Raw genomic sequence first — 14,137 nt, 5'->3', positions numbered from 1 at the left:
CCATTGTTAGGCTGGTGAAATGATGGAGCTCGTCTTAAGCAGCATGTTCCCTTAAGCCAGCTGTTGACAGCCATTTCTCTGCCTTTACTGACAGTATACAGCGTGCACAGTGATGCATGAAGTGGAAATGGCTCACTGGCTTAATAGGCCGGGATATTGAAGGAGATAAAATAGACATGGTTTTTGTGTGACACTGTATCACCATTATGATTATCTCCGAGACCTGTCCCGATGCATTATGACCCCTGTGTGCCCTTCAAACTAAACAAAGACGTGAGTCAGAGAGCCATGACACTTACTGTTCATAGCAACACATGCAGTATTTTATGCATGCAATTGTAACACGAAATGTATGGAAAATTCAGCGTAACATAGAAATCCACGATCACTTCAGATTATTTAAAATCTAATCCCAATATCAATTTCTAGGAAAAAGAAAATTATTGCTAAAACAATCAGCTCAGTTTAAGTTCAAACTTAGCTTAGTTATAATGTGTTTACTACACATTGCTAAATTAAAATGGGTTGCACTATACAAAGTAGTTCTAACAATGAGATTAGCTGTTGCTAAATTTTGACAGCCATCAACTGTGAGGTGTAACTGCTACATAGCTAACAGAATTAACTGACAAAGCTAACGTTAGCTCGCTAATATGGAATCAAAATGCTGCCAAATAATGATGTAAACTGGGACGATTTTAAATAAAAAAAAATTAAACTTACATTTCACTAAAACAACACAAGATACCTCAAATAATAAAACTACATGCTACTAGAGCTGCAACGATTAATCGATTAGCTGTCAACTATTAATCGCCAAATATTTTGATAATTGATTAATCGGTTTGACTAATTTTTAAAGAAAAATCTTTGGTTCCAGCTTCTTAAATTTTAATATTTTATGGTTTCTTTACTTCTTTACTTACTGTCTTTACTCAAGACATTTGAGGACGTCATCTTGGGCTTTGAGAATCACTGATTGTGACTTTTCTGACATTTAGACCAAACAACAAATCGATGAATCAAGAAAATAATCGACAAATTAATCAACAATGAAAAGTTAGTTGCAGCCCTATATACGACTAACGTTTTGCTAAATTAGCTACCAACATTAGCTAGGTTAGCACAATCAAATATTTCCATCTCATGCTAAACTGCATGAATACTACAAACTACAAAACGGAACCAATTATTTCTCCATCTTAAGTTTGAAAATAGCTAGTAGTTACTAAGAACTTTGGAAGGACACAAACTCACCAAAACCATTACACACGCACACAAATAGCCTACGCATCTCGGTCCACATGCATTTTTGTTTTCATTTACAGTTACTAAAGGTTTTAAGTCTTTTTTGCCTTTGACCAATAACCCCCTAACCATATTGCACTGAAATTATGAAATCAATGCTTCAGGCAATGCTTTGAATATACAACACCATTTTTGCCTTTTCGGGCATTAATTCCAAAAGGCTTGATGTCTCTGAAACTTGGATCTTGGCTACAGATGTCTGGGAACTTTGGGATGCTGTGATATATTAAGTTGCCGGGTAACAGAAAGCTTACTTTAAGGATTCTTTCTATTACACTAGGATCTACAACGTGGTGGTGGAATTTGAAGCATTTTGCCGGCGCTGTGGAAAGAGAAGGGGGGGAAAAGCACTGAGAAAGTTTATGTAAGCATGTGAGCGAGAGGCCTGAGAAGGCTGAGGAATGTGGGGTAGGGGTGAGCGGAATTACCGGAGGTAGTTCAAAGCAAGCCCCGATTTTCAACTGCGGAATGAACAAGGAAGTCCTGCAGCTGAACTGGCAGCACGCAATCACAACATTTTGGGTTGAACGCATGTTTCCAAAGTCAGGGCAGAAATTAGAAAATCAGCACGACCAACAATCTGGATTTTGTGAGTCTTAATCTTGTATTGACAGCACATACTATATTTAGTGTTTCACTAGGCAACTTGTGACATGCAGTGAACGGTTTGAGGCAGCTTTTCAAAAGCAAATTTCACCCTCTTCAAACTGTGGCTTCACTGTGACTGGAAGTTGTTAAAGAATAAACTCATTGTGTGTCTGTACAGCACAAAGATTTAAGCACACTCGTACGTGAAAAAATACCTGCTGGTCTTGATAATTTGAAATCCTTCGGCTCCAGCACACTGCCACTGTGCTCAAGTAACTTTGAAGAACAAAGCCAGAGGGAAAAGAAAAAAGAGCGAGGGGGAAAAAAAGCGGAAAGCAAATCTGGCAGAGGCTGTTGCACGGTCTGTTTTTTTCTTTCGTGTGGCCTTAGGGCAGGTTTTGCTCCTGCCTTAGTGTGTAGGCTAGGTATATGGGACGGGTGTGGCAACTAAATTCTTCAGATTTGTCTTTTATGTGCTTTTGTTTGTAACTAGTCAGCCAAAGGCCGTGGCAGATAAATATGAGCAAAAAAAAAAAAACGGTGACATTGACATTTAGTTTGAAAAGGCAAAAATGTGGACAGTACATTCCTGTTAAAGCCTCCATTGTTGTGTTCATGTTGGGAGTTTTTTAACTGCAACATATGAAGTAATCTCGTGTATGCTGATAGGAACAGGGCGAAGAACTGCGAGCAAAAAGCATGACCCTGGAGAAAGTGGAATTGTTCTGCTATGCTGGTGTCTGCCAGTCAAACACAGGTTCATTCAAGCATGGGCATCTCCTTGGCACTGGCACAAAAAAATGACTCATACTTTCCCGGTTGTCTTTTCTTTTCTCTTCTACTTTGTCTTATAAATGCACCTTCATTCTCATCTTAAACTTTCTATGTTTAATATCCCCTTTTCTACTAATTCCCTCTCTACGGGTGTCTGAAACATAGATCTTCCTATCCTGTTGTGTTTCTGCCTCACATAAGCATCTGCATTGCTTATTTATGTCCAACATTTGCAATTTCCTGCACATCTCTTCTTCCAGCAGGGATCCATTCTGAGTTGTCAGCTTCAATAAGATCATAAATTAGTCAATAATGTGTTATTTTATTTTGAAATGATTACGATCAAATTATCATGTTATATCTGTTAATCTTATTTTATGACTTCTCCAAATGTTTGGTTGTGTTTCTCTCTGTGTGTATTGTAGGCTTTAAGCCATTAGTTTGATTATACACAGTCATCTCATTTGCATTCTCGATATACCGGTCGATGTTGTTTTCGCCATGGGGCTCTTGGCTTTAGGAAACATTGGGGAGCTACCTATTTTCTCTTTGCCTGACTACCCCTCTTATTACATGCCTCAAGCTAAGTTGAGAGAGCTATAATGATGAGTAATGACAAGAGAGGAACCCGGGCCGAAAATGCAGGGACGCTAAAGCAAAGCAGGGCGAGAGAATAAATGAGCTGTACAACCGAACTCCCCTCCCGTGTTAAATTTGAGAATTTCGTGAGAAATCATTTGGAGTGTTGTCTCTTTCCTGAGAAATCTGTTTTTACCCAAGGCAAGAGGTTTGGTTGCTCTCAGTTACACTCCTTCATCGCACTTTATCAAGTTACAGTGCGTGAACAAAGGCAGCAGCAGCAGCAGCAGCAGCAGCAAAGAGATGGCCTTCTATGTAAACTATTTAGAAATCTGTCCTTATGTGTATGGCTTTATGGCGGCTCCCCTTATCTGGGCCACCAGTAAGTGTGTTACAGATTCAGTCTAGAAAATGGACAACACCCATACCCGGTAATGATACGGGCGTGCCTATACCATGATTCACTTTTATTAGTTTCAGATAATAATAAAAGCAAATATAGCTGTAAAGTTCCATTGCACTTATCAAGGTTACAGAGGTATCGCAAATAACACAAACATGGAAATGGCTGTTATTATAAAGGTTGTCAGGGTTTCCATTGTCTGGAAGATATTTGTGTGTTTATGTTGCCCTTCACTTTGTGCTTGTTGAAATAATGGGACATCACATCTGCAAGTTATCCAAATAATATGGTGTTGATTCATTATCAGCTGCTCATTTGTTTTTCGGTTTATTGCCCTCTGAAGATTTTTCTTTTTGTTTTTGTCCCCACTCTATTCTAGTGACAGGAAAGCATATCAAAATGTTTAGCATCAATCAGTTTGGTTATTCACTGTGATCATTGGTAGCTGCTATATTATGGCGTCCACATACCTCACAGTTAATTGATTTCCCCACTTTTTCTTTTTGTTTGATCGTCACATTGCTCTGCATCAGGTTCACGTTGTGACATTGTTTCGTGCTTGTATTGAATAAAAACATAAACCTTAGTCTGGTTATATTTGAATTATTAGTGCATTAAGTTGCACTTTTCACAAGCAAACTAACACATAGGCACGTGCACACACCATCTCCCTCAAACTAAAACAACCGTACACGTATTTTACCCATTTGTGCCCCAAGAGTATATTTAGTATGAAATGTGTGCATATATTAGGGCTGGGCGATATGGAGAAAATTAAATATCACAATATTTCTGACCCATTATATTGTAGGGTTGACTATTGGTGCTTTCACAAAATATTTACATAATGATATGTTTGATAAAAAATCATCAGTAATGTGGATATAATGACTAAGTGGGTAAAGGCAAATAATAGAACAGCTGGAACAGTCTGGTACGTTCAGAAAATGTCATCACCTTACTGTAATGCAGCTTTTAAAACCAGGAAAAGACAACACTTATGCCATATTACGATATCCAAAATCTAAGACGATATCTAGTCTCATCTCATGATAGCCCTGGCATATATTTGATATTCAACTTGTTATGAGTTCATAGAGACCAAATACTTGATTGTGCTCCTTGTAGTTTCTGAGATACAGTCATTTTCTTATCATACTATATGTAGTCTCTGGGCACATGGGACTATTGTTTATTTTCCTAAAATAGAATGAGTCTATTGTAAAAACAGCAATCCCATGTGCCCAAATACTAGATATAGGTTAGTATGATAAGAAAAACTTTTCAGCCGAACGGTCTGACTGAAATTTCTTCACATTTGTGCTTAGGCAAGCTCAGAGAACACTTCCACCAAAGGAAAAAAAAAAAAAAAAAAAAGCAGTTGCGGGCACAAATGGGTTAAACACACACATGGAAACTTACACACTCACACACATACACACTTCCTAGAGTTCAAATGTACCTACTGAGCACCTGGTGAGTGCTTGTAAGTGGACTCAGGTGGGGATGAAAAGCACTAAAGCAAATTCACTCCTGTGAACTTTGCCGTTAGCTTTTCCTCAGAAAGATCAGAAAGAACATTCACACTGCTTGCCACTTTCAGCCATTCAAACATCTGAAATAGTGTCAGATGTTACATTTACAAGTCAAGTATGTATATCTTTGTCCAACAGAACTGCATTGTTTTTACAGACCAAACCAATCGCATAGCCTTTTTATGACATTAGAATATACCCTGTGATACAAAAGTTACGCCTTTGGTCTTTTGCCCTAGTGCATTGGGACATATTTACACAAAACATCTTTGTGCTATTTAACCAACTTTTTTTTATACTCTCAGTCAGTCCCATAATTTCTTATATCCCTCTTAGTTCTTTCAGATTGCCAAACCTACCCATCCTCCACTCTTCCATTTAACCATTGTCAACTCACAGACCTCTGAAAGCTCTTTTGTTTGCTCAGCTGAAGGCTACAGCCCCCACATGGCAGTAATAAAAACTTCCCTGCCAGTGAATGTAAACAGGAATGCACCGACTGGCTGTTGCTAATATACCACCATGACATATTCCAGTCAACCAACCCTTATATCCGCCTTTTCAGTGGCAGCTTATGTTCAAACTTCTGTTATCTTCTCAATGCTAGAAGTCAATGTCAGAGATCACTAGCAGTGATGTGAGACTCATGGCATGTGTTGCTCATAAAAACTTTCCCTGACAGAATGCAGGCTAAAAATTTATTTATGTCTCTCTCATCTCATAGGTATTATCCGAACACAAGAACTGCTGGATCACGAGACAACATCTCACTACTGGCTCACAGTCTATGCGATGGATCGTGGCGTGGTGCCGCTTTCTACCTTTGTCGAGGTCTACATCGAAGTGCAGGACGTCAACGACAACGCACCGCAGACCTCAGAGCCCGTCTACTACCCATCTGTCATAGAGAACTCCCCTAAAGATGTGTCAATCATCCAGATAAATGCGGTTGATCCAGATGCCAAGGCCAGTGATAAACTCACGTACAGGATCACCAGCGGCAATCCCCAGGGTTTCTTCGCCGTCAACGCCAAGACAGGTAAGATTGCTGTTACTGTGATGGAAATTGATGTCACTATAAATTGCTTCCTGCCAGAGCAGGGAGTTCCTGCTCTGGCTCATGAGCTTACATTGAATTCCAGTTAAAATGGTAAACTTGAATTGGGCTGCTAGCTTGAGAAAGAAACCTTTAACAACTACTGAAGCCTAGGGATGTCACAGTGAGGAAATTTGCCCACCGTTTGATAATATTGTGACAACACCGGTGTTACCAATTACACTAGACATTTTACAGGAAATGGCGACGCTCAATAAATGTAGAGCGCTTACTTTGATCTTTACTGTTGGATGGCTGTGTGTCTGGACTCTCCGGTCAAGCTTTCGCTACGAGGCCGCAGGTTTCCACCTAGTGTCACTGCGCCGCGAACACCGGCTGTGACCGCGGCAAGCCTATTAAAGCCCTGTTTCCACCGCAGGAATTTTCCCCCAGAACTAAGAACCTTTTCAGGAACTCATTGCGGTTCCACTGCAAGGACCAGGGTCTAAATTAACCTCTGGGGACATTTTACAGGGCCTTTTTACCTCTGAATAAAGCCCTGGTCGTGGGGTAGTACTTTCTGAAAGTAACGGAACTTTTTGGGTGGAGTTTACAGGGATGATCAGTGTGTGTTTACCCCTGCGACCACCAGCAGCCCTCGTCCCATGTCATGTTTTCAAACATCAGCGGACTAATTTGCCTAATCTTCGTGGGTCTTTAGACCGTGGTGGAAACGCAGACAACAGTGGGCTGAAGGTACCTTTTAGTTCCTTGAAAAGGGTACTAAAAGTCCCCGGAACTACTTACGTACTTAAACTACGGCTTAAGAATTCAGCTCATGGGATAAAGCTTTGAAAGGTTGCCCTATTTCCAATGTACAGTTTATCCAACCAATGATTAAATATGAAAAACAATAGCTTGTTGTACAGTCTCACATCACCATGGTCACATTTTATTCTGAAATGCCAGGAGAATTTTCCTCATCTAAAGCCATCGGCTACTTTAAAGGTCACGAATGTGGCAAATGTACTGTACATAAAGAACTGTGCTGCATATTAAATTATCCTTTGAGACTCAAGGCCAGGTTTTGAGATATACCGTAGTGCATTGCTGCTGTGAGCTTCCTGTTCCCGTTCCTGTGAAAAGGAAGAGCTGTGTGAACACCATATTTTAACCCAGGACAGGAGTGGGTTGAGCCTACAGGGGGTTTTTCCACTCTAACACTCTAAAGTGTGTTCTCATACGGCGCTCTGCAAATGGTGTGATGATTAATATTTCATTGGGCTCTTTTAAAGTTGCAGGAGCCGGCTATGTTTAGTTGAATAGCAGAGAGAATACTTTGTAATAGGTACAAAGTGAAGCTCCATGTACATTCAGAGGCTCTCTGTAAATTTACAGATGTATTCTTGTTATGCTGGACTTAATATTCAAGTGTGATTCCACTGAAGAACGTGTTCTACACACGTGTATAAACCCACTCAGAGCCATTAAGTTTATCTTTGTCGTTATATAAATATAAAATAAGTCGAGGACATCAGGTAGAGTAAATTTAAATGACTTCCATTTTAACTAACGATAGCAAAATGAAAAGGTTAAACTATGTATGTCTCTGAAAGTGCCAATTACTGATTTATTCTTCCTTACCTAGCTTACACAAAGGTGTCTTATTGCTTTGAATGCAAGTGCTCATTAAAGTGAAACGAGGAACGGTCAGTGAAGCAGTTGCTCCAGTCTGTCTTTACTGACGTGTGTGGTCCTGTTTCCCAAGGTTGTCACATCAACAAACTGGAGTTATTTTTGTTGGAAGTGGCAATGTGAATTTTCTGACCAAATAAGGATTCGTCGTGTAGCATGCCTCCCGAACAAGCCTCACAGTAATGCTGGGGGCACTCAGGAAATGAAAGAAAAAATAAATGATAAAGAAAGTGGAAATCTTAGGTATGCGGACACATAAGGTTGGTGTTTCGGCTGCATGCATGACAAGATCAGCTTACATGCGCTGATAAGAACTCAGGGAGGCTGGAAAAGTAAAGCGCCGGGAAATCGAATATTTATCTTCCGACAAAGCAGTCATACATAACGCTGTTTTAACAACGTAGGCAGACCTTGAGCTGTGAAGAAAATATCTTTGCAATGATGTGTCTTCCAGATATATACAGGTTTTTCTTCGCCCTTCTATGGACGAGTAGTGACAATATAGGACCATAACTGGAAAGGAATGTTTACACTGAAGCAGCTGATCTTTAACTGAATGGCATTGCTTTTTGTTATTTCTTCTTGCCGAACAATTTGCATTTTTATCTCTTTTCCCACTGGAAAATATTCTTGTGATTCTATTGTATGCATAGTTTTCTTCATCCAGGCGTACTGTGCATATGCCCACAGTAAACTTACAGTGCATCACTTTAAGGAGTTGAAAGTCTTCTTAGCCCATATATCTGTAATTATTTCCCACTCGTAGGATTATAGAGTTTTTATGAAGCTTATGGTCAAGTCCACGTGGGCAGAACCTCTTTACAGTAGAATTGGCTGTATCTTTGCATGTTTTTTTTAAATAAGTGTCAGAAGAGCGCTCTGTAAAAAAAAAAAAACTGGTTTTACGGAGGACACTGAAGCATAAGGATAAGAGCCATTCATGCATATCAAAGCATGTTAAAACTTTTATCAGTGGGACACAAGAGCCCCTTGCGTCAGGTTCAACAAAGAGTGGTTTGGAAAAAAGAAAACTTCATTAAATCACTGCTCTGTTGCTGTGATTTTTCTTTCTCTCTTTGTTTTTGAAGATTGCAGCAGAGAGTGGAGGTAGACAGGTGGGTGTGGAGAGAAAAAGCAGAGAAAACAGGGAGCCAAGTGGAGCTGCCTGCTAGAGAAGACAGTGATTTATGCAGAGCGCCAGCTGAAACGACAGCAACATGTTTAACAAGCCAGTGTTTCTAGTTCAGTATTGGACTGAATGTCTTGAGGAACGATTACAAATTATATTTTATTTTCAATATCTGTGGTATTAAATGAGATGAAAATAGGCCTGATATCTCTCCACATTATCAACTCAATATGGCGCTCTCACCGCATATTACAGGTTTTTGAAAATGTTTAAATTTACGACATGTAAGTCTCTGTAATTACACGTTCTAAAATTGCATTGGAAGCATAGGCCCTTGGCATATCTACAAAGCTCCGCAAAGGGGTGGGAAAAAAGGAAAAGACGTTAAGGCCTATGTTTTGTGTGTGGGTTTTGGAAACGTGCATGTGTTCCAAGCTAACTAGCTAGCTAGCTTTCCCAAGCAGTCTGTCAAGCTTCAAACACATATGAAGGCTTCGCTTGACGCCTTGGGTGGCGTTGGTTGCCCTTTTTTTCCACACAGACCCACATTGGCTCAGTAAAGCTCATGATGAAAGGCTCAGGCCTGCTTTATTTCTGCCAAGTAAACAAAGTCCTGCTGTTTGGGCTGTTCTCTGACTTTAGTTTGTCATTAAAGTGCAAGGCCAGCTCTTCTCTCTAGCAGACACTATTGCAATCCCAACGTCTGAGAGCTTAGAACGTAACGGTTTTGATATAGCCTTGCTTTTGAGAGGATTGAAGTAGAGAGAGAAACAAGGCTGAGCTGTGTGGGGTGAAAATCGTGCCAGTCAGCTGGATAGGAATTATGTGCTCTAAATCGGTATGAGATCAGTGAATTTAAATAATGATGTTTGGGTATGCAACTTTAAAAGATGAACCAGTGCTCAGATGCCTGATGGAACAGATCTCATCCCACCCACAGACATGACCGCGCTCCTTCCAGCCTCCTTTGTCTTGATTTGGTGGCTGAGGAGAATTGTGTTCCTTGGATAAAGACAATGTGTAACTGTAATCAAATGATATTTATTACTTGGGTGCAAATGAAAACGAGGATGGTTTGTCCACACATGCAGCACTCGAGACAGCCAGCCCACTAGCCGTCTAGTTGTATTTCCTATATAAAGGCGTTGTTGTCATAGCTCTGAGCTAGTTCATCTGAGGTTGTTGACACGAGTTGCCCACCTTTTCTGTGGGAGAGCGAGCAGTGTTCATTACCTGGTGAATCACTCTCTCTCTCTCTCTCTCGCTCTTCTCTGAAATGCTGTTACTGTGCCATGACTTACTGGACTTTGAGCAGAGCTCTTACGCCAGAACATGCATGTGTTACGAAAGGGCAACCGAGCAGAACATACACACACTGCACACACAGGAAGTTTTTCATACCTAAGCCAAGGCGAGAGATCCGGAGCAAAGATCACTACGATAGCTATCTTATCTTACTAAATGCTCATTACTCTACTTCCTATTGTACCTATTCTTCCTTTCTGTGTGTGGTATTAGTACTTTCTAAAGCTTTTCTAATCATCCCAGTTTTGTCCATTGACTTTTTAGAACATAGTATCATTAGTTTGTGGTGACCTGACATAAGAGATTTGTGCTTAGGTCACCTAAAGCCTGTTGAAATCTCCACCCTATAATGATGGCGCCTATCTATATTCGTCACCAGACAATGGTTTAGTTAGAGCGGACATGAGCGTGCCTTTAATAGGATATGGCTGTCTATACCTGGTTGTGTTCGCCCTTTAATGGTAGCTTTCATTCCAGTGGTGAAACCCAAATGATGAAAGATACACCCAGGTGAATTCTTAAAGTCATATTGAACAATTTGGGCCCATCCCTTTTTCCTTGCCTGCAGCCAGCAGCTCATTGTCATCAATTGAAAAGGAGTGCCGTGGGTAATGCTTTGGCAAGCTTGGATACCTCCGACAGGTTTTATGTGCATTTGTCATCCCCAGGGTTGAATGAAAAGGTAAGGGAAAACAGCCACTGGGACTGCAGCTGCGAATCATCTACTTTTTTGCGGTGCTCATATCAACTTTCAGTAACGCCTTCTCTGTTTTGAGGGAGAAAACACACACACTGGTGTTATCAGTGGTTAACCAAAGCCCCAACCACTATCAGGGGAAGTGAGATAGGAAATGGATACTTCCAACAACTTCCTGGTGTTTCCGGTGATTCGGGGGGGCCAAACAATTGTTACGGCTCTCAAGAGAGATTGTGAGAGGAAAATGTGGAAATGAAAAATTGCTGATTGTCCTCTTGAAACTTCAAAGGGCAGTCATGGTGGCTTAGTTGGCTAAGCTTCAGTTCAACCACAGTATCTTTGAAACACATCCAATGATGCGGCATGATATCTTTTTTAAAAATGCCTTTTCAAAAAGTAAAGAATGCCACATCTTGGCATTCTGGGTGTCCAAAGTTTTCATTGAATCTTGACAGATTTCAGTGAACATGGAGCTTGAAAGTTCAATTGAAGGAAATTCTGTCAAAAAAGGATAAGTAAACATTTACTCACCTCTCAACTTTATAAAAGCTCCACAGGAGAACTGGGATTTATTCAGTGCAAAGTGAAGTCAAACCATTATGTGCAGGGTGACCAACCTCATGACCTAAAAGCAAGAAAAACAAGACCTGACCCAGTAGGCTTGTTCTTTCTGTGTAAAATGAAGCTGAGTAACTATGACAACCATTTGTGTCATCAATACGGATCAAGTGGCACCTTTTTAATTTGACTTTTGATTGGTTGAATTGCTTGTATTTTAAAAGACAGTTTTATTTGACAATGGCAAACCCATGTGGGTTTACAGAGGCTACGGTCAAGACAGTGTATTGACGAATCTGTGCTGTGTTTTAGTTTGAATGTTTTATCTCTTAAATGTTCCGGCTCAAAGGTTAATGTGGAAGCGCACTGAGAAAACTCCCTTTCAAAATGCCTCACCTACTCAAGTGAATCATATAAAAGCACTTTCAATGTGAAAGGTGTAAAAGTGCCTTGAAAAAATGAACAGTACAAAGCTACAACGTGTAAACCACTGTGTGTGCAAATTTGTATTTTGTATTCTTAATATACTGTTGCCTTCAGGCCCCATTCATATGGGGTATATGTGATAGCTTGTAGAGACCCGGTCACACCATCATTTCACAATGAATGTCATTCATGCATTTAGGGATGTCACGATAACAGAAATTTACAAGTCGATACCAATACCAGTGGATTTCTACGATTGCCGATACCCATTCCAATACCACGGTACAAAAGAAAAGTAAAACAATAAATCCCATGTACTTCAACATACACTCCTTTATTACTGTTTGCATACTGTTTTTTGTTAGGAAGTTAAATAGGTCATAATTCCCTCTCTAATATCTACTTTACATTGTTGTGAAAAAATCTTCAAACAACTGGATTTATTCAAGTTTCTCGCAAAAAACTAAATTTTACCAGATTACACTGGAACACATCATGATAACGTTACAATTTACTTTCGCCCAATACTCATTTATACTGTATAGAGCCTTAACGACTCATAAACTCAACGTAAAAAGTTGACTTTGCCTTAGCGAGTGTATCCACCTGTCATGGCAATTGGTATAACATTTGCTAAAGGACTTCATCACCCAATGAAAATTGTGCATATGTGGTCTCTGTCCATGTGAGTTTTTGCTAAAGATTACATTTTTTATCAATTACCTGCCCTTCCAGAACTCTCTAGTTCAACTTTTAACATCATTATGCTCAACAGCGAGCATTTGATTGACATGTGGTAGTCTGATTGGCTTTGCAGATTTATTCTCAAGACATGACCACAACTATACTACTCTGGTGGTTTTATATGTAAATTTGACAGATGAAAATGGATGGAGAAGGGAAAATCACCCAACAAGATATAGTATGTAAATGTTCTGGCTGCGATCTCAATATGCATACATTTCTCCCACACAGTCTCTTACTGTTACTATCTGTGAAGCCTTGTCTTTAATACCACCCAGATTCCATGTATACTTATTAAAACTGACATAGGTCAAAACTACCAGTAAGCTCTATGGTACCTCAGCTGCTCCACTGCCTCCAAGCATCCCATCCATTTACACAACTCCCCATAACATTCACTTTCACCAACACTTGGGAACCTGAATCCCCCATAGCCCTAAGTCTTCCATGACGTGCTTATCTTTTCAGATTACATATAAGCCTTGCAGCTGTGAGGTGCTGAGATATCTCAATCCTAATGCAAACAATGCTTCTCCTCTAAATGCCTTTTACTCATTTTCACAAAGACCATATGTATGTATTAATGTGTGTTGTATTAGCTTTTAAGGCCCATTTCTGTTGCATTTGTCAAATTCTGTGTGTTTCTGGACGACAGAACAGGACGTTAGTTGGACCACACTGACTTTTAAATGGCATACCAAGCATTGCTTTCCTCCCCAATAAAAGAGAACAGTCAGTAGCTCTTGTTCAGAAGCATTTTGGAGACTCGGTTATAAAGAAAGCGACAAACAGCTCCTACTTTAATGTACCAATCCATTCTCAAACTCCCACAGTCCCTTGAATGTTGGTCTCCCACGGTTTTCATTTGAGAGTTTAGATGGCATCATGATCAGTGGAAACTGATACTTTTCACAGTGTTGTTTTAGGCTCGAGTGGCAGACACTTAACTCATAATGAAGCTGCGAATATTGATATAGCTGTCTGGGGTTGAATGTTGGGTTTCAGGATAAGAAATGTTGCAGCCTGTGTTTCATTATTTTCCTCACATGGGAGAAATAGCAAGCACTTTAAAAATGGATTTTCATAGCATAGTGTTAGTTCATCAACAACTATACTAGTAAATACCTCAAGGACTTTAAATTTGCACAATAAAGTCCAGCCACTGCAGACACCCTGCACATTCCCGATTGTCTGGTGTTACGGCTAAATGTGTGTCACATAAATATGTGTGTCACTCTAAAGACTGCTAATCACAGCAGCAATGCCCGAGTATGAGCCGGCCCAACAATGTCCTGGACTCCTTAACTCCCTCCAGGCCTCCATTTTGGAGCCGTGGTTGTAGCACTCAAGGACATGGTTG

General features: G+C 40.1%; 1 protein-coding gene across 9 annotated transcripts in view; it reads left to right on the top strand.

Annotated features, from left to right (window-relative positions):
- fat1a (FAT atypical cadherin 1a) overlaps nucleotides 1–14,137 on the top strand; it is an 85,513-nt gene that overhangs the window by 15,655 nt on the left and 55,721 nt on the right. For all 9 annotated transcript variants that reach the window (XR_005206365.1, XR_005206366.1, XM_037765523.1 and 6 more), the window contains exon 3: nucleotides 5,912–6,226. Coding sequence is in view for 7 of the 9 variants with exons in the window: in XM_037765523.1 (XP_037621451.1) it covers nucleotides 5,912–6,226 (315 nt within the window). In the remaining 2 variants the exon portion in view is untranslated. The remainder of the gene's footprint in view (nucleotides 1–5,911; nucleotides 6,227–14,137) is intronic.

The sequence above is a fragment of the Sebastes umbrosus genome, chromosome 3 (assembly GCF_015220745.1).
Source record: "Sebastes umbrosus isolate fSebUmb1 chromosome 3, fSebUmb1.pri, whole genome shotgun sequence".
Lineage (NCBI taxonomy): Eukaryota > Metazoa > Chordata > Actinopteri > Perciformes > Sebastidae > Sebastes > Sebastes umbrosus.
This window is presented reverse-complemented; position numbering and strand designations above follow the sequence as displayed.